This window comes from Protomyctophum bolini (assembly GCF_963924005.1).
Source record: "Protomyctophum bolini genome assembly, chromosome: 10".
NCBI classification, from domain to species: Eukaryota; Metazoa; Chordata; class Actinopteri; order Myctophiformes; family Myctophidae; genus Protomyctophum; species Protomyctophum bolini.
In genome coordinates, this window is record NC_137871.1 from 11,747,897 (window position 1) to 11,773,280 (window position 25,384).

The following is a 25,384-nucleotide window of genomic DNA, read 5'->3' on the forward strand; positions in this document are numbered from 1 at the left end:
GAAATGCATGCACTTCATTCAGTCAGGGACGAAACCGGGGCGGGACATGTGTGATAGATGTGTGTGTGTGTGTGTGTGTGTGTGTGTGTGTGTGTGTGTGTGTGTGTGTGTGTGTGTGTGTGTGTGTGTGTGTGTGTGTGTGTGTGTGTGCGCGTGTGCGTGTGCGCACGCAGGGATATTGAATCCCGGTTTTTGAGAATGCTTCAGGTTATTAATAAGCCTTATAGACAGTTCAATAGTTGAAGAGGTTTATCTGCTCCATCGTGACCTTTCCCGAAAGCAGAGCTAATTTGCTTGTTCATTTTCTCGTCGGCGTGATTGCAAGTCACCCTGGCTGGAAACCTTTGCTTTATTTGATTTGATCTGTCTCTACTCTCTATAATAAACCATGTTGCGAAATAAGAAACCCGGTAGGAGACGGTGTTGGTCTCATTAACTGGTAATAACACAGCATTGCCTCCGATGGCTTTAACCCATCGTGGGCGGGGACCCCTTTTTGGTGTTTTAACTAAGCGTTATGTTATACTTTAGCTATTGAAAAATAGCAGATCTACAAGCTCATAGCGCGCCACCGAGTGGCGCGCTATGAGCTTGTAGGTCTGCTATTTTTGAAAAAAAATGTGAAAATGCTGCACACATCTTTGAATATATATTCTTTCAGATGACCTTTTTTTAATTTTCGACGTCGGGTCTAAATGGGCTAAAATAAGATTATAACTCGGCCATTACGTTTATGTAAATGAGTCCCGCCCACGGCTGTGGCACGATGCAGATGGGACTACTCAGTTTGGTTAGCGAGGACAAGCGGTTGAGCCTGGGCCATAATTGATTTGGCACTTAGCAGACTTTGCATCACAAAGACAACGAGGAAACACTTTAAATTCAATAAACTATGACATGCCATTGTCATTGAGGAACTTAATTCCCTAGTAGAAGATTTAAATAGTTCCAGTGGGGTTTCCAGACAATTTTGGGGATGGGTTGTGTACAGGCCAGGAGTATCTATAGCTTGCAGACTAGCAGACGTTGAATGAATGGATTATGGTAGTGGTTCAAACATCTTTTTGTTTCAAGAAGCCCCAGTTGGGTATATTTATGCATTTAGGCCGCAGACCCCCATGACTCTGAGCCTGAGGACCCTACAGTATTTTGGTCTGTCTTTAACTACCAGGTCTTATATCTTAACTTTGGACTGTTTTGAGTGCGGCCAAACAAGATTAGCCATTTCCATTCTGAAACTATCGCATGCAACTTATCATACGGTATAACTAAGATTCATCACTGGTGATATTAGTTCTCACTCGCTAGCCCGGAAACCAATAGCTATGATGTTTATTTGGCCATGTTACAGTAGGTACTGATACTGGCCTCCCTGGTCTGTCATTGAGTGTCAAAGTCAAAACTCAGAAATGGACAAAATCGGTTCGGCATGACATCTCACACCTCAGAAATTACAGCTCCCAGAATGCTGCAGCAGCAAGATGGCTGCTCGTTACCTGATTAGGAGCACCTTAAAAGGAATGGAGCTTCAGTCATTCAAACAAACAAACACCAGATGCAAACAGCAAAGACTACTCTTGGGTTCTACCTCCAAAGATGCCAATGGTCTGATGGCTAATTGTATTTAGTAGGTTCACACATTAACACTGCAGTATAGCCTAGGTTTTTATATGTATTTATTTATATTTTATTTTTATAAAAGCTCTGTCTGTCGGTATACCCCGTTCACAAACACGGCCCGGCAGGTGTTTCAAAATCCATACAGAGTCTGAATTATCTGTTTTCTATCGCCGCGCCGCGCCGCGCCCCACACACACACACACACACACACACACACACATGGAATTTGCTTCAGAAACATTACAAGATGTCCAACGTGATACTACTGAGTCGAGGCATAATTTACACTTTTATTGATTTTAACTGTCCTTGCTTTTTTTTTGTTGTACTGTCGCTGCCAATTATTTCTCTGCGGCCCGGGAGAGAGAGAGGACGACACAAAGATAATTTATCAGCTACAGCGTATATACTGTTCCAGTTCCAATCTTCTGTTATTGTTGTTTGTTTCATCACGTTCCAATTCCACTTGTTTATCCTGTGGAGTTCTCCGTCCTGATTGTATAACATTGGTTTTGACCTGGAAGTGTATTTTCAGACAGGCAGGCTCCCGGTTACTGAACAAACACTCTAGCAATGATAATTGCTAGAGAATCCGAATATAGAGCTATTTAAGCCTACTTTAATAAAGAAATATCAGCTTATAGTCTGCTACTACTGTACCTTTATCACTCCCTCTGTCCTTTTATCACTCCCCTCTTCCGGGGAGAAAACTGGATTTATGATCATCAGATATTTAATTTACCCGTGGCCTTGAGGGGAAGCATATTGTTACAGCAGCCAGGAGCAGGGGGGGGGGGGGGGGGGGGAAATCGTGGATAGACCACATGAGGAAGGAATCATTTCAATATCAACGAAACCATCTACATAAAAAACATTTTGTACGTCAGTAAGTGGACTATAAGATTCATAACCACTGGGCTGGGACTCAAAACCAATTGAAAAAGCAATACAGCCATTTGAATATGGTCTGAATTGACTCGTACTTATGATGGAGCAGAGAGTCTTCTCACTAGTACTGAACTGCCTCTTCAACATACCGGCCTCACTGCAATGACACACAACACAGTGTGGCTCTCGCTCTCGCGCTCTCTCCACCCATCCCCCCAGGGGGTACTTTTCAACACGGGGAGGTGGGTGAGACCAGAATAAACCGGTGTTCCACATCCAATTAGTTTGGACTAAACAGCACCTCCAGGTGATGAGACCAATACATTACCTGGGTAAGTGTGTTATCCATGGGTCTGTCTTTGGCCAAATCGGCTTAGTACTCTAAATCTCCTAGTCCGTTAGTAACCAGAATGTATAGGTACATTAGGTGCTAATGTGCTACGATAGAATACCATTTCTAAAATGATTAGTCTCAATACTTGATTCTGATTGGCTGGTTACCGTCACGTGACCGTTAAATCACCTTCAATCACTTTATCATTCCCAGCCGATTCCGCATCTCTGTAGCTGTACTGGGGAAGGGGAGCGCTTGATTGCCTTACAAACACATGCCGTGCGGGCGTCTAAGCACCGCCCGGCTCATATTCACTGTGAATGTGTGGCTCCAGGCGGCCCCGTAAAGACATCGAACGCTATTCTCCCGTCACATAGCCTACTTGCCGAGCAAAACAAGGAAGTGATGTGGCTCGCAAAACGTAGCTACTTTTGTGAATTGAATAGTTTTATAGGTTAATATTTATTATTCTTTATTTACCCAGGGAAGTTTTAGAAAAGCAATAAGCCACTCGAGGCCCCAGCTTACCGCCCCCAACCCGATAACCTGAGACCTCTCGTGGCTTATTGCTTAATTATTGTTCTGAGGTAAAAAACTTTTTTTTCCAAGCCAGCATCAGAGTCGTTGAAGATGAATAAATGTCTGTATGTAGTACCATTTCTGTAAGCACTGTATGTGTCTGAAAAAGTCACCTTCAAGGACCACTTCACCACTTTTCAACCTATCTTCATATAATAGGTCCTCACTAATAATCGTGGTAAAATGGCACATTCTTTCCCACTCAGTCTGTGTCTCATAGTGGATGTCACTGGTGGACGAGTTTCTGAACTGCCCACAGCCCTCCTGAGACACAGACTGAGTATAGAAAAAGATTGTGTCATTTTATCATGATTATTAGTGTAGTGAGGACCTATTATAGATGAAGATAGGTTGAAAAGTGGCGAAGTGGTCCTTTAACCTTTGATACATTGTGACTAATACAATAACACGTGTCGTTTTGACACACCGTGTTGAAAGTGGCTCGAACAAAGCGAGTTTAGAAAGGAAAGCATGTCTAAAAGGTTATGTGTGCATGTACTGTACTGTAGCACATTGAAATACGACAAGTGACAGTGACGAATTATGGACATTATGTTTGGCCAGGGGAAATTCAATGGTTTCTTTTACTTTTCTTTTTTTAGGGAGACATTTTCTTCCAGGCTGCATTCTGTACACTCAAAGGGAAGCTTTTGCTCACCTTGAGCTCCAGTTATTCTGCTTTTCATTAGTGAGATTAGTTTTAGATTTTAGATTCAGAATGAGAAAGGACCGTATAGGATTGTTGGGGAAGTATAACTAAAATGCAAAGGTTAAAGGACAACTTTAGTTTTTTTCAACCAAGGTTCATGTTTCAGGTTGTTATTAGAGAAAGTCAAAGATGAGTGTTATTTTTTTTTTTCATTTGCTGCTTTCTTTAGTTTTAGGGATTTTAGCTCTTTTTGACAGGGGGGGGCAACCTTAACTTAAAATTAAAAAAATAACACTCATCTTTTACTTTCTCTAATAATAACCTAAAACATGAACCGTGGTTGAAAAAAACTAAAGTTGTCCTGTAAAATTAACCCCCCAAATCAGAGCTTGCATGTGAACTATTATGTTTTAATATTCATATATGATTCAATCAAATTAAAGGATTTGTTGGTATTTAAATTAGTTTACAAAGATGTTTACAAAGGTTTATTTTTGTAAGCTTTGATAAAGTGTCCCTTATGTCTGTTGGTAGTGCTTGGGTCTATTTTAAAATGATAGATGATGCGCTGTATGTAGCATTCAGTACATGGCCTTTTTAAAGTACTACATAAGATCAAAGATAATCCCTGGTTTTCAGATGCAATACCACACTTTGACAAAGCGATGCTGTTTGGACAAAAGGCTGGGAAATCTATTGCCTCAGAGTTACTGTACATTGCTCAGAAACGTGTGCATTATGATGATTAGGACACTCAAATCAGAATTCCATCTGAAAGCTGTTACTGGAAATGTAAACAAGCACCCACACAATTCTGGAAATTGATTAAATCTGTTATTGGCTGGTAAAAAAACTCCGCAATATTGCTTTTTTTTAATGGGCATTTAGTTTCCTCTGGATCATTCTAATGCTGACTTTGACACTTCTGTGTAGCGGCGTATGACGAACAGTGTTGCAAGCGAAGCACTGCTATAAATCCCCTTCCATTTCCAACCCTGCCACTGCTGCTGAAGTTGGGGAAAGCCCTGAGAGATATGAAGGGTATAGAAAGTCAACAGGCCTGGAGAAATCTAGACCCATATCTCCTTTAAAGACGGCCGCTTATGCACTACAAAGCCTACCGCTGCTGTTTTTAATCTTAGTTCTGTGACCCGCACAATCCCTAAAATATGGAAACCTGCTTATGTCCCGGCGTTATATATATATATAAAAAAGTGCAAATGCAGACCATTTAAAGGGCGGAGATCCCTCAGATGTGAATAACTATATCGCCCCCGTTTCTGTTCTCCCTGTCCTAGCCAAAGTCTTTGAATCCCCTGTGAATGTTTAATTAAAGCCGTTCCATAATGGAAAATAACATCATGCGAGTGAGGTTGAGTCCACTGTGCGTCGTGCCGAAACGACATCCCTTAGCTGTTCTAAAATCACTGTGAACCAGGGCCCCTAGGGCCTTATTGCTTTATTAAACTATAAGGCCATATCCTATCTTCGTAGCTCTCTCTATTTGCCTCTAATAGCTATACTTCTCAAAGAACACAGAGTACTTTGTGAACTAGGAGACGCAACCTCTCATTTGACACCTTTGGCATGGAAGGGGTAACCACTTAAACCGTATACATAGTGAGCTGTATCGTCTGCTAGTATTTCCAAGTAAAACAAATCTCTGCCGACCAGCAATCTCACAATTCGGAGCAGTGCGTTTTGAGCTTGTAGATTTGATATTTTTGGTGGGTGTTTGCCACCGGAATAGAGCGTCGCAGTCCTGCCCCCCCTCGAGAGACCCGGAAAATAAATCCCCGTTCATTTTCCTCATAGACTTTTCTTGTCGTGACAAGTCATGACAACAAACACAATCTTTCGGGCCAAACACGTGTTTTGTTGTTTCTCTTCTTTGTAATTATTTGTTTGGTCACATTATATTGTGTGTGTTGGCTTCGTACGACGCTTAAAAGGTCTTTAAATAAATACGCTTTGAAATGTCTACGGGAAAGATGCATTGAGATTCTTTTCCTGGGCCTGGTGTCGTCATGAAAGGTGGCGGTGACTGCAACGCTCTATAGGGACGCTAGGATTCATGTGGTAAAAATATCTAACCCGTACATATCCTGGCTACCTTTCTTCTGATAAATTATTATTTGCAGGAAGAGTGTCATTGTTTTCTGTAGATTACCATTTATTATGTTGTTCTACCTTTAATCAAGCCGGGTGTTACGACCCCTTGTTTAGGGTAGGGAGGGGTAACATAATAATGGAGGAGACAGCTTGTCAAAATAAGTTTTAGATTTTATTATCACTCTTTTCTGTTTTAGCAGAGGCAAACTTCATCATAATGGCTGCACAGAATAGTTGTCCTGGGAAATGTGATGTGCATAACCAGTAATGGTTGTGAATTAGGCTTCCGTATGGTACAGTAGGAATGGGTCAGGGACGTTGTACAGTCTGTTCAGAGGCATCTACAGTACATTGCATATACGGTTGCAAAGTCTGACGCATCAAATTCATGTAAAAGGTTCAGCCAGTCTAGCTGTGTGTTTTATAATGACACACTTGAACACGCACAAATGCGGTGCCCAGTCTGATTTGTTCGTCAAGGTGACTCAAACATGAGTGCACTGATATTGCGATTACACTTGCATTCACATCTTGACTGTAACTAGTTTCAATAAATATTGTAGCCTCGCTTGTCAAGTGAAAGCCCAAGCAGTTTAAAATGCTTTCCTATTGCTGGTCACACACACATAATAGCATCCTTTCAGCACTGCGAGAGAGAGGTCCCTATTTTTACTGTACAGATTGACCATTATTATTTGAACAATATTTGCAGAGCACATATTGCCACTTCAGATATTTTTTGCACTATATTGCTGATTGTATTGTTTATTGAATTCATTGTAACTGAACATTTTAAAGGGCTGTATTTTGCGTGTCTTAAGTACCAGGTCTTACTTAAACTTAGCGTAAACATAAACGTAAACTTAAACTTAGACCTGCGTGATCAATGCCATTTGGCTATTCTGAGTGTCCAAAGAGCATTGACCACGCCCCCATGTCTTAAGTTAAGTAATAAGACCCGGTACTTAAGACACGCAAAATACAACCCTTTGAGTCATTTCCTGTCCAGCTGAGCTGGCCACTCGGCCAACTAACTTGCCGTGGAGACAGACATGTTGGGTGATAATCATGATATACGATGTGCAGGTGCGTAATGTGTGTAATTGAGTGCATTAGAGACTACTGGTGCGGTGCCCGTTGGGCACTGGCCTACTTGGAACGATGCAAGTTGGAAATGCGTGCCCCCGCCCAGTTATTATGTCTGTGGTCCTTCCGTGTCCATATATGGAGTTCTTTGTCAGGCATGTCCAAACTATGGAGTCTATATGCAGATGTCGGAACAATCATTGCGATGTCAGAACAGGCCAGCTCCATATATGGAGATATATTGGTTGATCAGGTCCGAGTTACGTGGATTAGATAGATGTGCAATATGTATGAGAAGTGTATGTAATGTTGAGGGATGTTCTGTTCCAATATAATTGGGCTGGGCCAAGTCAGGAGATACCAGAGGGGGTTTGTGATGTGTACTTAGAGTTGCTAATGGTTTGTTGTAGTAGTAGTAAGGAGACTTCCAATACTGTATTTGTGGGGCTTACGGGTGTTCCAATATTTATATTTATAGTATTGTATGTTTTAGAACATCCTTTGAGTTGTGCAGTCAACTCAAAGTCTGGTAGAGATGTGAGTGAATAAGAGCTGCATGTGTTCTTTTGGTTGAACCATAGGCCTCTGTGCTGAATTCAAGTGGCAAATCAGGCATTTTCACACTCTTAAACCACCCAAAACATGGTAGGGATGCAAAATCCTTTAGAATATGCAACACAAGTCAATAGAGGGCTGCGCTCTCATGTGTTGCTCTAGTCCAGTGGTTCCCACACTGTGGTGCGCGTGGCATGAAAAGGCCAATGGTGGTGCTATGATTTTATTTTAAATAGATTAACATATGCCAATATATGGCAAGTATATGCATAATAATATAGCATAATGCTGCATATATATGCCTTTTCAGGTTCATATTATGTGGATATCAAATAAATATATGTCTCTATATAGCTTATGCAATTTTTGAGCGGTGCAACCACTCCAAGGAACAGCTTTGTCCCAACCTATGTGACTATTGACCCGATGTTTAGAGTACCAATAGGGGGCGCTGTTGCACCACTCGCTTCAGACTGGTCTGATTTTTATTTCCATGTTGGTGGGGGGGGGGGGGGGGGCGTGCATCAGCTAGGTCGGGAGGTAACGGGGGGTGCACAGCCCAAAAAGTTTGAGAACCAAGTTACTGTATGAGTGTGTGGCTCTGTATTTCCTTTGAATAATTCAGGTCAGCACTTCACAAAATGGTGTGTAACTTACATGTAACTTGCATAAGCATTCATTTCATTTATAGAAAAAGTCACATCATTATAAGTGCAATGATAACAATGTAGTGCATAAACAACAACTAGGATACGTGGTACTGTAAACATCAAACAAATATGTCAAAACATCATGCTATCTATACTGTAAGTAACATTCTTATTATTGTGCTCAAGTGAAACTAACAAAGGACCCAATGCCAGGGTGTAATTGGTTTTCGATGGTGACGTAATGACGATATGTTTTAGTGTCGGGAGGATTAAAGGTAATTCCCCTATGTATACATGTATGTCATTTTCATTACGTCATACGCTGGGACGGCGCATACGCATCAAACACCGTCCTGGACGAAAACTATTACTTGCGCGCTCTGCTTGCGCAAGTAACAACTTAACATGTAAACAGGTAACCAACATACTGTGGATCTGCATACTATAGCGTCTATTTTAAAAAAAGGTGATAAGAATGCAAGGGCAAGTGACGTAGAGTATAAGTGACAAATGGGGTCTAAAATGGGGATTGAGTTTATTCCACCGCTTGGGAGCCGGGAGGGAGAAGAACAGTGTAGCAGTGTGGATCATCTTCATACTGAAAAACTATTATTAAAACATAATCCTTCACATGTGAGCTCTTATTTGGGGCCGGGGGTACACCTTTCTACTTGATGGTGAATCATAGAATGGAAACTGTGACACCAGTCTCCCAGCCAGGCAGGCACTGAAATGCGTGCCTCTCTCTCTCTCTTCACACACAAAAGGCTGATTTCTCTCATCTGGAGTTGAGTGCTTAATTCATACCTATTCACTCGCAGTGAGTGAGTTCTGGGATAGGAGTCTGGCTAGAGATTACTCAAAAATAAATAATATCATCATTACGTTTTGATTGCTATACTTTTGTTCTAAAACAACACGGAGCAGCTGTCGATGTTTTAAATTTCAAACTGATTAGGGAATATGGAAGGATTGTTGTTGATTAACTAAAGTAAAACCCAAATCAGAGTTCTCATGTGAAGGATTATTTAATGTATTAGCACTGCACTAGAGAGAAGCCCTTTTTTAAATAATAAAACATTCCAATGTGTAGAGTGAAGAGTATGCTACTTTGGTAGCAGCTAATGAATCCTAATGAATCCAAATGAATAAAGAACAAAGAATACGTCAGGTGTCCCCCAGGGCTACTATACTTCGTACACTTTTATTTCCCTCTGCACCTTTACCAAAGAATAGCAGATGTAAAACTCACGGCGCACGCAATGTGACACGTCGTGAGCTTGTAGATCTGCTATGCTCGCCAATATGCTGTCATATTGGTCTCATATACATGTATATTGGTCCATATATGGGGTGGCTCTCCCCGAGAGTGGCTTGGATTACGGTATAGACGGATAGTTCCGGTCCTTGATTATGATTGGCTGAGGCCGTGTTCAAAGCCTGTTGTAAAATGCTCTATGAACACATGCAGTATAGTGCGACTGCATGTCTGCGTCACTGCACCAAAGGTGTGCTTACAATTTCCACTGTTCGTTATACTACAGTGCCTTCCATGGATTTGCATAGCAACTTCCTTGTTTGTGCAGGCAGTCAGGGGCTATTCTTGTACATTGTTATTAGTTATTGCTGTGAAATTGTTCGTAAAAATCACACCCGTGTGAAGTGAGGGGCGCCAATATATTAAAGTCTAACTCGTGTTGATTAGGTGATGTAATGGTGATTACATTACAGCACCATTACATCACGGTGCCAACACAAACATTGAATGCCATTAACAATAAAGAGACAAGAATATGACGTAATGAGTTACAAAATTAAGTTTTACCTTCATTGTCGTTTATTAAACAAACATTAAACCTGTATATTGTTGTTGCTGCTGCGAGAGTGAGGTCTGGCCAACACCAACTCGGGATTCCCGGATCGCTGCCCTCCACAAATTCCTATCCAACGTCCGGTTCTTGAGCTCTTCAGCGTTGTCAGCTACATGCTGTCGTATAGCCGCAGCACGTCTACATTAGGTGGTACGCTTCTCTCCCCTCCTGGCTTTGCCCTGCAGGTTGGCTCCCATAGGGTCAATTTACTTGCTTCAAGTTCTGTGCCCTGCCAGCCTCGTCCTTCTCTCTCTGACTTGTCCGTGGCACGTGGTAGGTCCCCATAGAGGTCCACATTTCTGATGTGACACCTAGTGCCATTCGTAGCATTCTTGTGTAGGCTTTTTCCTGTTGAACTGCCTGTGAGGGTCCATGTCTCGGCCCCATACAGCAGTAATGAGTCCACAGCATAGCTCCTGGGCATGACGTTAAACTGTTCCGTTCGAGAGGACCGGCGACCCTCGAATGTAAACAGCCATGAAAGGAAACTATGGATCATCATCATCAACCTGTATATTATACGTATCTATAGGTTTATGCAAAACTGTTTATGCACGTGTACCCTATACCGGAGTTCCCAGGGCTCCTATACTAGGCCCCCTCCTTATTTCCCTCTACACAAATCTCTCGGGCGGTTTGGGTTCATGTGGTTAAGTGGGATATAAAAGCAATAATGCAGGGCTGTGATTTGCAAGGATTTTAGAACAGCTACCGTGGTTCACGTCATGCCTAAAACACCCCTTATAGCTGATGTAAATCAATGTAAGCCCCACGCAAGCCTCTTGGAGCTTACACTGCTTTATAATAAGATATACCTTTCCTGTACCTCGAGCTGTCACGAGCTGTGCTTCGTGACACCCAATACATTTTAGCGTATGGACAATATATAGGCTATACTTATACAAATTCTATTTCCCTATCAAGTTGAAAGTTATAACATTGCGTTATTTCAAAACGTTTCAATTGTTCTGTAACACTACTTCATTGATCCATATTTGAGTGGTGCGACCACTCCTACAACCAGCAATGTCCGTGTCCGCCTATGTGTGTCCGTGTTAGTGAGCACGAGAATGAGTACCAGTAGGGGGCGCTGTGGGAGCTCGGTGCACAGATTCCACCATTCAACCTCGTCTTTGCATTTCTGCTGCATGCATGCCTCACACACGCGCACGCAAAACAAATGCGACTAGACCGGCCGCGCCTCCTCCATGCGCTGATTGGGTGATAATACGCTGCTGCCATGGTAAATCTGATGTTAATTTCTCACAGATTGCGATCACAAATTGTAGGACATTGACAGCTGCTACCTTTAATGCATGTAAATCTGGCCCTGAACTTACATTTGCCTGTGTGGTTTGAATTTATATTTGCATGTGATCATTTAAAATGTACAACAACTTAAATTTGTGGCTCTAATTCAATCCTTTTTTGTGTGTGTGTGTGCCATGAACATGTGGCATTTCATGCTTAAACCCAATACTGAGGGGTTCCCCCAGGGCTCCGTACTAGGCCCCTACACAAGCATGCATGCACGCACGCACGCACGCACGCACGCACGCACGCACGCACGTGCGTTTGAGCTGTCATATCGATCGTGACGTTTGCATCATGTCAATCAGAGGAACTATCGGAGGGAATTGTCAAAACACTGAAACACCATTTAACGCCAAATCGTGGGCATAGGATTATATTCATCAATATGGTCTCTCTCCTATACTGATTCTCACCTCCTCACTCCCCTCGCAAAGGAATGTGTGCAAATTGAATTAGTTTGTGCCGCACAGAAAATAGGTATGAACAATAACTGTACATTGACTGTCAGTAACTGCAGACAGATATGTAGTTTGGCGGGAGCTGCAGTGTTCTCACAACCGTGCCACAACCATATGGCACGCACGCACGCAACACACACACACACACACACACTTGACAATGCACGCAAACCACCAGCTTGCACCTGTCTCCCAGCACGCACAAATGCAAACTCATACACATTGTCAGTCCCCAGCTATATGTGTGGTGGGGGCTTGCAGTGTGACTGGCTCATTCCACAGGGCCACAGATCTCATAATAAATAAATAAAAACATGGGTAGTTTGAAACTGGCAGGAACAGATTAAGCCCAAGCTGTTATCTCTTTAAAGAGCACTCCGCATTCCGCCTGGCCAGGAGCCTGTTTACAGGCAGCGGGCGAGCGGGCGTGTCTGTGTCTGTGTGTGTGTGTGTGTGTGTGTGTGTGTGTGTGAGTGTGTGTGTGTGTGTGTGTGTGAGTGCGTGCGTGTGCGTGAGTGCGTGCGTGTGCGTGCGTGTGTGCGCGTGTATTAAGCCACGCACAGGAGAGGACCTGATGGACGACGGGCTCCGTTTGGTCTCCGACACTGATTTATATTCCTAAATAAGCGTAATAACAATAAAACGCCAACCACAGCAACACTGAACACACTGTTATTTGTGATTTACAGCGCTGATGCCGCTCTCCTAATAAACCCACATTTGCCCCCTCCCGTCTCTTTCCACTGCCCACACTCTTGTGTTATCCCTCCTTCTCGGAGCCTGTCCTCCTCTGCACTCCGTCTCCAAATCAAACGGTATATAGAGAGTCTGTGATACCTGGAGTCAGAGGTTGTGGCGATATAGTTGTTTTATATAATACACAGGCATTTATTTCTCTTTGGAACGACCTGCCTTCTGCGTGTCGGGCAGTCTCAATTTAAAACCTCCCTTTCAAAAACAGTGTGAGAACGCGGTCATAGGAGAAAAAAAAACCCACTAGTGCTATAGTGATGCACTTTATTTGTTGCAGGGATTGTATTTGTTTGTTTTTTTTTTGTTTTTTTTTGTGGTTTTGTATTTTGTGAGTTCATTGTAGAGTTCAACTGAGAACTACAACTCCCATGAGTTATCAATCATCCAATCAAGTGACGGACATTATATTCTGTCCTATGTCACTTTTTGATTATGCCTGAAGAAGGTCAGTATATAGACCGAAGGCTTGCTAAATAAATACATCGATTGTTGCGCAGATCTGAATGTGCGGAGCTTCCCTTTATTTTTCTCGCGAGTTCATTTATTACAATTAGGACCATGTTGGAAATAAGCGTTGTATTACTCTTTATGTACATCCTATATGTGTTGAAGTTGCATTGCACTTTCATGTCGTATTGTTTTTCTACCAAACTAAAACCGGTCAATTAATCCGTCTCTCTCTCTCTCTCTCTCTCTCCCTTCCTCTTGTCACACAGAGTTACCCAGCAGCCCCGGCGGTCAGTTCACCTTCCGCCCGCTGCCCCCGCCTCCTCCGCCGCCACACGCCTGCACCTGCGCCCGCCCGGCACCCTACGCCCAGGTGAGCAGTGGCAGAAAGTAACTTAACCCATTCTGACCTGAGATCAGATTCATACCAGGTTTCCACTGGACACACACTGGTCTGATTATAACCCATTCTGACCTGAGATCAGATTCTAAAAAATGTCAGTCGTTCTTCGATTTTTCAAAAATAGCAGACCTACGAGCTCGTAGATCTGCTATTTTTCAATAGCTAAAGCATAACATAATGAGTACAATTATTGTTGAGGTGTTAGGGTTACTTTTACTTTTTTAATCCACTACCTTCATTTGAACACTTTATTTACTAGTTACTTTGTTTGAAGATGTTGATTATTATTACAAAACATACACTTCGGCCCTATATAGCCTACATGTCGGCGATTTGAAAATAGCCAATCTACAAGCTCACAATGCGTTGTCGATGCGATGCATACGTGAGCTTGTAGATCTGCTACTTTCAAAAGAATATTACATTTGAAGACTTGAAATGGGACGATGAGTACTGTTACTTTTGGCACTTTAAGGCCTCACTCACACCTTCGCAACAGACTCATGTATGCTTGTTGTATACAAAGGGTGTGATACATCTTGCCCCAATGCATTTCCAATGGGAGTCACATGGTTTGACACAACATTTGTGTTGTATGAGGGGGAGGGGGGCAGTCGAAACACAGCCCGAAAGCCATACAACAGCTTGTAGTCCAAAATGTTGTATCAAACCATGTGACTTCCATTGGAAATGCATTGGGGCGGCCATGACACTTACATCTTGCTTACATCTAGCGTGCATCAATGTTGTATGCTAGACCGAAAGGTGTGAGTGAAAGGTGTGTTTTGAACGCCGGTACTTTTAAGGCTCATACATAGTCTGGATTTTCGGTGACCGAACTACAACATGACGTCACGAGCCGCGGTGAAGAGCGAACCACCGCCTCCGCCCCCAGCCCTTCTCTCTGTTTTTACTCACCACCGCTCAACGTTATTTCAGCTCCGGTGGTCAGCTCACCTCCGCCGGAGCGGTGGTCACCTCACCACCGAAATTCCAGACTATGAATAGGCCTTTACCCGGCCATGACAGAACACTTCTTTTTATTTTAGGTGAGCCTGCAGAGGAAGACCATGCCTGCGCAGCGCTGCCACCAGGCCAGCCAGGGCGGCGGACAGACGGGGGGGCCGGACGGAGGCTCCACCGCCACGGACCCCGCGCACCTCCACAACAGCTGGGTGCTCAACAGCAACATCCCCCTGGAGACCAGGTGAGACGGCTGGGAGAGACCGCTATATAGCACGGTGCTCTGCTCGGCATCTGGACGTCGTCAACAAACCCTTTTAACCTCGCGCGGCGAGGCTAACCGTCATGGTTTTAATAAAACTTGGTTGTAATGTTCTGAATGTTGCTCGCTATATAGAGCGTCGCAGTACCGCCCCCTTTCATGACGACGCCAGGCCCAGGACATTAATCAATCACAATAAGTTTTTCCCATAGACATTTCAAAAAGTATTTATTTAAAGACCTTTTAAGCGCCGTACGAAGCCAACTCGAGTCGTGACAAATCATGACAACACACACAATATTTTGGACCAAACAAATAATGACATAGAAGAAAAACAAACAAAAAAAGTGTTGTACCCTGCCGTTTCTTTCTACTTTCTAATTATTTGTTTGGCCCGACATTTTTTGTTTTATTGTCATGATTTGTCACGACAAGAGTTGGCTTTGTCCGCGGCGTAAACGTCTTTAAATAAATACTTTCTGAAATGTCTATTAGGAAAATGAACGGAGAATCATTTCCTGGGCCCTGGTAGGGGGCGGGACTATAGATCGATCGATCTATCTATCTATCTATCTATCTATCTATCTATCTATCTATCTATCTATCTATCTATCTATCTATCTATCTATCTATCTATCTATCTATCTATCTATCTATCTATCTATCTATCTATCTATCTATGAAGTAAGTAGATTGTCATTTTATAGTATATCGTGGCTGTCGGGCAGAAACCTCGTACCTGCGTTTCGAGCTTGTAGATGTGCTATTTTGGCATATGAATCCTGAACAGTAAGCGAGGTATTTTGGCCACTTTGCACGTGCATATTTTCTCACGTTTTATCCGGAATATTTTGGGCCAAAGCAAGCAAACAAACAAAATCTTAACGAGCCTTTTAATGTCGTGTTTAGTGAAATCACAGTGCTATTATTAGGACTGACTTATGAGTTTCATCGAAATCCATGAAACATGAAGTTGTCTTGGCGAAGAAAGACAAAAGAAAAGAAAAAAAGACAAACCACGCCATGCCTGTGAGTCATACTCGATCAAAGGAGAATTCCTGAAATGCACCGAGTTGGCTGATTCCATTTCATTATTTATATTCATGTTCCAACATGGTGCCTTGAGGAAAATCATATTTTTCGCTAGATTAAAGGCATTGTTTTAAGACAGACATGCTTGGCGGTGCATTGAGGGCATGTCTAGCCCGGGTTCTCTGGGGTATCGTTACCTGACCCTCCATATAGCGCTCAGATGAAAGACAACACACAAGAAGCCCCCCTGGCTTGTCAGATCCTGTCTGTTCTCCTGCAACCGTCTTCCGAAAAAAGATACAAGGACGATAGCGTCTTTTTTTTCTCTTTCTTTTCTTCCAGGACACGCTCAGCACTCAGCAACTCTTTATTGAAGTAGTTCATTCGGTGTGCAGCTGGTGTCGTTACAGTGCAGCCACTGCTTAAGCCACTACTGCTTATCGACGCAGTACTTAGAAAGCTGCAATGCAAAACTTATCTTATTGACTAAAACATTTTATTGTAACCAAGCAGTGAGCATGCCTATTTACACGTGCAACGTCTGGTCCAATAAAGCCTACCTCCCTCCATTTCTATGTTCTTAAAGCATGCCTACTGTCTATCAATTTGTTTGGGTTAAGTGATATTTTTTCTCCTATATTGACTCGAGTGGCATAATCTTGTTCTCTCATACGAGACATCAAAGGATTGCAGATTTGATATTCGTAATGGTTCTTTTACATCATCGTAGATTAACCCATTCTGACCTGAGATCAGATTCATACGAGGTTTCCACTAGGACACACACTGGTCTGATTAATCCATTCTGACCTGAGATCAGATTCTAAAAATGTCAGTCGCTCTTCGATTTTTCAAAAATAGCAGACCTACAAGCTCGTAGCGCGCCACTCGGTGGCGCGCTATGAGCTTGTAGATCTGCTATTTTTCAATAGCTAAAGCATAACATGATGCTAACACCAAAACGGGTTCCCGGTCAGAATGGGTTAAGGGAACAAAGGAGAACTGCTTGAGAACAGTGCTCTGCTATTCTCTTACATTTTATAGCCTAACAGAATATCATTTCTTCAGCGGATAACCTCAGCAATATTATTCAATATTAAATACATACTCAGTCATCGTTAGCCTGGCAAACTCAGTGCAGTGTATATCTGCGGCTCTGATGCGGCTTGCCTGCAGTGGAGGAAAAAAAACAGATTAGGCCTACATTAGGGCCAAAAACAGGGCCTGCAGCTGCATAGGGTTGGGATCCTTAAGGATTCCTGTATATCTTAACAATTCCTTCTTAGCCAGATTTGATTTGCAAGTCAAGTTAAATTCACAAGTTTATTCATAAGTTTGTTGGCATGCCTACTTTGGGCATTCTACACGGGGTGCATACTTAGTTTAGACTAGTCATTGGTTAGACATGGGTTAAGGTTAGGTTTAGGTGTGCTGCCCCGTGGGAGGTTAGGTTTAGGGTGAGGGTTTGAGATAGGTTGTAGTTGTAGGACTAATGACTGGTCTAACCAATGACTAGTCTAAACCAAAAACTGTCTAAACTAAGTACTGCACCCCATTCTACACACCAACGTGTGAACTGAGCGGTGCGACAGTGCCACTTTAGGTCAACCAGCGGTATTGCAGCTGTCCGTACTCAAAGTAGACACATGGACAGACGCACATCCGTACTCAAATAGACATACGGACAGACAGACAGACAGACAGACACACATACAGTAGCTGTTCATTGGAGCTGTCAATAATAATAATCAAATGTAGGGTCGCCTTCAGGGGCTCATACCATTAAGGCTCAATGTTGGCTCAGTGTTGGCCCATTTTGACCTGAGATCAGATTCTAAAAATGTCTTCTACATCCTGGCAGTTTTCTGAAAAAGCTATGTTTCTATGTCAGTGATTCTTCAATTTAAAAAATAAATAGCAGACCTACAAGCTCGTAGCGCGCCACTCGGTGGCGCGCTATGAGCTTGCAGATATGCTATTTATCAATAGCTAAAGCATAACATAATGCTAACACCAAAAAGGCCCAGGTTCCAATCCATCCCCAGTCCCTTTGCTGCCATGTCCTTCCCCATCTCTTCCTCCTGACATCTCCATGGCATGGAAAGATGTATAGAACTGTCATGAAGCAACAAAAGTAGAATTTTCCTGCTTATCTTCCATTGCATACAAATGTTATATACACAGTACAATAACAGCATCCATCTGGACAGTTAAGCCCACACACTGATGCAATATAGCATTTTGGATTCATACAATATTTCTTGAAGACCATGCCAATCAGATAAATATTCCACATCCTTTATTCATATTCACTATACTGCAGTCAAAGATCTTCCCGGGGCCCGCACAAACCCATACAAAACACAATGCATACAAAATGCAATATTGTTATGTTTATATGTTTGCAATTTTGCACAGGCCTTCTATTTCAATAGCTTGTTGGAATGGCGGTGGTGGACGGCGTAGAGAGAGGTACTCAAGTAAAGTAAAAGTACCCAAATATTGTACTTGGGTACAGTACTTGAGTAAATTGTCAACCTCATGGGGGCATAGAACGGTCGCTTGGGAAACACATGGTTGCCGGGTTCAATCCCCAGCTCCCCCCCAGCGTTAACTGTCGAGGTGTCCTTAAGCAAGACACTTGCGATTTAACCCATTTTGGGGCGGAAAGCCCTTTTGGTGTTTTAAACATTGTTATAATTTAGCTATTGAAAAATAGCAGATCTACAAGCTCATAGCGCGCCACCGAGTGGCGCGCTACGAGCTTGTAGGTCTGCTATTTTTACAAAATCGTGAAAATGATTTTTATTCAGAAAACTGTCTATATGAAAAAATATTTAGAATATATTTGTAGAATCGTTCCCAGGTCAAAATGGGTTAACCCCCAATTAGGCAATTACCTCTGATGGTTTCCTCCATCGTCTGTGTGTGAACGGGGGTGACTGTACTGTTCTTAAGATTATAGAACACCCAGACAATTATATTGTTGTACTCTTCATAATGTTGCTGATGTCTTAGGTCGGTGGGTCTTTCAGTATACCCTCATGATGATGACATCATAGAAAGTATAGGTTTGAGTCCCTGCCCCCTGTGTCCCTGTCTTCTGTTTTTGAGTGGTGCAACCACTCCTACCACCAGCAATGTCCGTGTACACCTATGTGTGTATCAGTGGTCATGAGCACGAGTATGTGACTGATTAATACCAGTAGGGGGCGCCAGAAACGGAGAGAGGGGTAGTGCTGTGCCTGCTGCCTGCTAATATATGAGAGAGAGAGAGAGAGAGAGAGAGAGAGAGAGAGAGAGAGAGAGAGAGTTGCACCATTCGGTTCACACAGGTGTGATTTTTTTTATAGAAATCCCATTTTTTTCACTTGACTTGTCTCAGCCCAATGGGTGGACCAAAGGAGTACTGTAGTTCCCAGCTCCATTATTATGTTTTAGGAATATCTTTTAAAATAATAAACATGTTTTTCACATATTTTGCCCCACTATATGATAGGGCAAAAATATAGCCAAGTTTAGTGATGCTGTGACAAAAAAGATGTTTAGTGTTTCTATAGGGTAAAGGCACTATAGGCCTATTTATGATGAGGGATTTCACCTATATGCAGTGATGGCATTGAAGTATCAAGGGATGGACATATACTCGAGTATACTAATGGTACCTAGAAATTGCACTTAGCGTAAGTGGAGTAGGTCTACTTAAGTAAATGTGCCAGGCACTGCTGATAAGGGCTTCATACTTGTGGAAATATGGTTGATTGAAGTACAATGTATGCACACTTTAGTTAGTTCATGAGAGAGAGAGAGAGAGAGAGAGAGAGAGAGAGAGAGAGACAGAGACAGAGACAGAGAGAGCGAGCGCTGTAAATGCCCTTAAACATCCCAATACAAACCTGTCTAAAGATACTACTCTGTTATAGAACCCATTTCCCTCTATGGTTGTGAAGTCTGGGGCCCACTTGCCGATCAAGAACCGGAAAAATGGGATAAACACCAGATTGAAACTCTGCATGCCGAAGATCTGCAAATCCATTCTCCGCATCCAACGGAAAACACCAAATCACGCATGCAGAGCAGAATTAGGATGATACCCACTAATTGTCAAAACTCAAAAGAGAGCATTGGAGTTCTATGAACACCTAAAGGAAAGTGAACGCTCAACAGAAAGGCCCTCACACACAGTGAATCCCTGGAAGGATGTCCCCTCAGCCAGCTAGTTCTGCAGGGACTAACACAAGCACAACCACCAGACAGAAAACAAACGGGACTATACACAACCAAATCATAAGAAAACTAAAAGAAAGCTATCTCACACACTGGGAAAGATCTACTCAAAACCAGAGCACCATGGAATGCTATTTAGCTCTAAACAGAGAATACACAGTAGCAGAAGACTTGAGCACAGTAACTGACCCAAAACTAAGGAAGGTGTGTGTGTGTGTGTGTGTGTGTGTGTGTGTGTGTGTGTGTGTGTGTGTGTGTGTGTGTGTGTGTGTGTGTGTGTGTGTGTGTGTGTGTGTGTGTGTGTGTGTGTGTGTGTGTGTGTGTCTCCGTGCGTGCGTGACGTGTGTGTGTGTGTGTCTGTGGCTTATCTCCCAACTACTGGACTAATTAGTATATTAACAAGAGCTTGTGACTAAATATAATTGGACCCATTGTAACACAGGTTCTTTTTTTTTTCTTCCCATTTTCGGTTTTGGATTTAAACATACAAGGTTTTCACCCGACGGCAACGATAACATTTGGAGAGAGTTTGTGAGAGTCCCGGGAAACCCAACGCAAAGCACTCGCCACAGAAATAATAATTGGACCGAGAGTGATCCGCTATACGAGCTCATTTTGTTAGCTTGTCTTTGAGGGGATGCGGCAAGGCGAGAAATGATCTGTTTGCATGTTTAATGAGCGTTTTCTACAACGCCAGGGCCCTGTGTTCATTGAGTGAGGATGAAGATTGGCAGGCTGCCAGGCTAGCCGAAATGGTTTTTAATAAGATATGAATCAGGGCCATAATTAGATGTTCTCTCATTTAAGGCAAAGGGAGAATGAAATTAGATGCAATGGCGATTAAAATTAATCATCGTCAGGATGTCAAAGGACATGTCTGCGGTGCATTTTAATGATGTGACCTGTCTGTAGTCACCAGATAAGATCAAATCAAATGCCATATTTGACAAAATACATATGTTAGAATTCAGCAGATTGGGTTTCAGGTCAGTTTAAACTAAACATATTGACTTGAGACAAAAACAAGAAAGTCTTTCTGCCAGCTATAGTACACAGGGGGAAAAACAACTGGGGAAACGGGGAAAAAAGTGCCCCTCGGGGCACAGGTCTCCACCAGACCAGGTCAGGTTGTGGCCTCCTGGTGGCCAATGTGAAAAGGGTGCCATTTCTTCTTACGCCTTTGATGGCAATTGGATGATTCGAGGCATTTTGTTCCAAAAATGTGTTTTGCAAAAAAAGCTATAACAGGACAATGTGAAAAGGGTGGGATATATTCCTCAGCCTTTAGTAGGAAAGTGCGTGAAAGATTTCACGTAAGTTGCACGCTGCGTTCACGATTTGAGGCTTTTTGTTCAAAGAAAGTCAATGTTAGCCATTATAGGGTGGAAAGCCAATGTTGTGCTAATTAGGATGGAATATGAAATATCGGACACTTACAGATCCGTCTTGAGGACATGACTGTAGAGATATTGTGTAACGATTTGCGGGATTTTTGGCCAAAATCTAGAGGAGTAATATTTAAAAAAAATGTTCCTGGTGGCGCTATAAAAGGCAGATGTTCATATACTTATGATCTATAGATATCGTTTTATATTGTACTACTGGTGCTGGTATTATTCCTCTCAGACGTATAAGATTGCACAGTACAGTAATTAAGTGTTTACTTTGACGTGCGTCGAGTCAGACTCGCGTGTCGTTCCATTACTACGACCTTTTTCAGACGCGACGCAGAGATGTAGAACAAAATCATATCCACCTTCTCCCAAACGCGCTTCGCCATCTCAACGGGTCCTCATCTGATGAATCCGTATTGAAGTGTATCGAGCAGCTGTCAGCGGAGATTAAGATTGTTTGAAGTGTCCATGGATTTCCCATTGGCCGAGAGATCCGTTATGTTTCTGGAGGGGTCGGTCAGTTGTAAAGAGGCAGGATGCTCATATGGATATTCAATATATCTGACTACCGTACGTCTCTAGCTGGGTGCGTTAAGAAGGGGATGAACAAATGTTGAGACTGTAATAAATCGACTGTCGTCCTCTCCTCTCCTCTCCTCTCCTCTCCTCTCCTCTCCTCTCCTCTCCTCTCCTTGATTCACATTGAAGTAAACGCACACAATAAGAGTATGCAGGTGAAAGTGTGTGTGTTTATAAACCCCCTTTTTTTTACAGTACACTATGCATGCACGCACGCACACACACACACACACACACACACACACACACACACACACACACACACACACACACACACACACACACACACACACACACAACACACAACACACAACACACACGTACACAGAGAGAGAGAGAGAGAGAGAGAGAGAGAGAGGTAGACAGTCTGTGGGCCAGGGGCTCAGACCCCTGGAGAGGAGGAACTCTCATTTCTTGCTGTCTCAGGGGAAATCTGTCCTCCGTTATGAGTCTCCAGCTTCCTGGGCGTCGCCCCTGGATATTGTCTGTGCAAGATCAAAGGAGAAAGTGAGCAGCACTGTTTTTAAGTTGCCCTGAATGGTATAAAAAACTGATTCCCTCGCTCTCATATATCCTTCAGTATAGAGAGTGCATGCGGGCTCCTCTGTTCGTCCAATGAGACGCATTCATTTGACATATCTGTGCGCGCGCGCCATGTGTGTGCGTGCATCTGTGTCTGTGTGGCTCTCTCTCTCTCTCTCTCTCTCATTAGCAGGCAACAGTGCAGCTCTATCCCTCTCTCTGTTGCTGGCAAACAGCGCCCCTACTGGTACTCATTAACGGCACATGTGAACACATAGGTGAACGGGCGGACACATAGGTGAACACGGACATTGCTGTTCCTTGGAGTGGTTGCACCACTCAAAGAATATATAGAAAGAAAAGAAGCAAACCAAAGCAAAGCGAGTCATAATTGCTTTCCAACAATCCCTGTTTATCACAGACGAGAAACAGGGTTGGCTTCATGGCTGTAGAGACGTGTTTTGAAATATTTTGTTGTTGAATCGTGTAACGCTACAGCAACTGTGCTATACAGTATATGCCTGCCGGAAATCAAATCAAATCATCGAACCAAGCGATCTCGTTTGTCACAATAGTATTCAGTGGTTCTCAACCTGTTTCTGGATCTTAAACATCTTGAGAAGTGTGAGTAGTGCGGCAGCACTATATAGCACAATGAAAACTTCAGTGTATATGCAAAGGTTTTTGCATATACTGTAAGTATATATTTTTTTGAATTGCAACCGAAGGTCGCATTCACTATGAAATCCTGCGTCTCGCGTCCCATAACCCATTTTAGGCGTGGAACCCCTTTTGGTGTTAGCATTACGTTATGCTTTAGCTATTAAAAAATAGCAGATCTACAAGCTCATAGCGCGCCACCGAGTGGCGCGCTACGAGCTTGTAGGTCTGCTATTTTTGAAAAATCGCAGAACGACTGACATAGAAAACTGTCATTTTTAAACGGACATTTTTTTAATCTGATCTCAGGTCAGAATGGGCTATAGTTGACCTGCCACTCTATAGTCTCAGCATAGTATAGGTGCTCACCATGCCCTCCTGATGTGTGTGTGTGTGTGTGTGTGTGTGTGAGTCACTTCATCCTATAGACGCGTCACCAGACCGGGGGGTGGGCGGACAAGAGGAGGGAGAGAATGGAGAAAGACAAATGGAGAGAGGAGTCAGGGAGACATGCATGGGGACAGACGAGAGATGAGTGAACGAATGAGAACAGATGGAAAGAAGGGTCTGGAGTGGAGAGGGAGAGAGAGAGAGGTATAGAGAGGGAGACAGAGGGAGAGAGACAGAGGACAGTGTGGAGGGCTGCCTGAGGAGAGCCTTGGTGTCAAGTGCTTGCTGTCAGCCGTCTGTTCTGCCCAGTAAACGTTTCCTCCTCCTCCTCCTCCTTCCTCCTCCTCCAAGGGCCCCCTGGGGACCCCGGGGGCCCCGGCAGCCCAGGCACTGACCTCACACTCTCTCTCTCTCTCCACCAGAGAACCAGAGAAAACACACCCCGGGACGACGTGTGTGTGTGTGTGTGTGTGGGGACGACGCACTCCTCCCGACACATCACATCACACCACACGCACAATCACAGCCAGCCAGCCCGTCTATAGCGTGATCACTGCACTGCACGCACACACACGCACATGCACGCACACACGCACACACACAGACACATACACACCCAGACACACACACACGCAGACACACACACACACGCAGACACAGACCCAACCCGGGCACAATCACTGCTGTCAGTCACTTCTAATATTACAGTCCCCAGGAGGTCGTTGGTCGTTGTGAACAAAAAAAACACACTGCCGAGACGAAAAGGGGGGACGTGTCCCTGATTCCTCTCGTGTTCGGAGAGAGAAACGATGACGGTCCAGCTTTTCACGTTGATGCAGTGTGATGCCGTTTAATTGAAGTCCTTTTGCCACGACTGCAACAACCGGTCGATACCGGTCCTCAAAAATCAACGACGGAGATTTGTTGGGGCCGACTTGTAGGTCAAACGTCGTGGCCATCCATTCGCTCGTCTGTCCGTCCATGTCTGTATGTTACTTTGAAACCCATTCTGACCTGAGATCAGATTCTAAAAATGTCTTCTACATCCTGACAGTTTTCTGAAAAAGCTGTTTCTATGTCAGTCGATTTTTCAATAGCTAAAGCATAACATAATGCTGACACCAAAAGGGGTTCCCGCCCCAGAATGGGTTAAAACCCAAACACACTGTGCTCAGATGGTGGAGTTGCTGTCTATAGGGATTTGGAAGGGTCCATTTTTGATTCTCAGCTCCTCCTTGTTTGCTGTCGAAATGTCCTTGAGACACACTTATGGCTACTAGTGTCCCTCTTCTAAGGCTAACATTCAGCAAAAAATAGCTGATACACTTTTATATATACTTTGTGTCGCGAAGCAGGGTGTATATGCACCGTATATTGTAAAGCACTTTGGAAAAAGGCGCTATATAATACCATTTATGCTAGAAACAAGCAACCAGACACACTGTGAGCTTGTCAATTTTTAGAGGCTGTTTTTGGCATTTTGTTTAAATGGAGGGGAAAGAAACGTCAAAGTACAGTTTTATCTGGGGTCTGTTTTACTACGAATCGAGGGTTTAAGACTTGTGGTTAAAGGCTTGAGTGCTCCTCAGAGGATGAACCCTATACTGATTTTGGTGACCTTTCCTCTAGCACCACC

The 25,384-nt window shown here is 43.3% G+C and overlaps 1 protein-coding gene across 1 annotated transcript in view; it reads left to right on the forward strand.

Moving 5' to 3' along the window:
- The window catches only part of tenm1 (teneurin transmembrane protein 1), a gene marked incomplete at both ends in the record, with an annotated part of 354,011 nt that overhangs the window by 97,354 nt on the left and 231,273 nt on the right, over window positions 1–25,384 (forward strand). Inside the window, 2 exons of the mRNA XM_080773976.1 lie at window positions 13,586–13,689; window positions 14,769–14,926. Coding sequence (XP_080630102.1) covers window positions 13,586–13,689; window positions 14,769–14,926 — 262 coding nt within the window. The remainder of the gene's footprint in view (window positions 1–13,585; window positions 13,690–14,768; window positions 14,927–25,384) is intronic.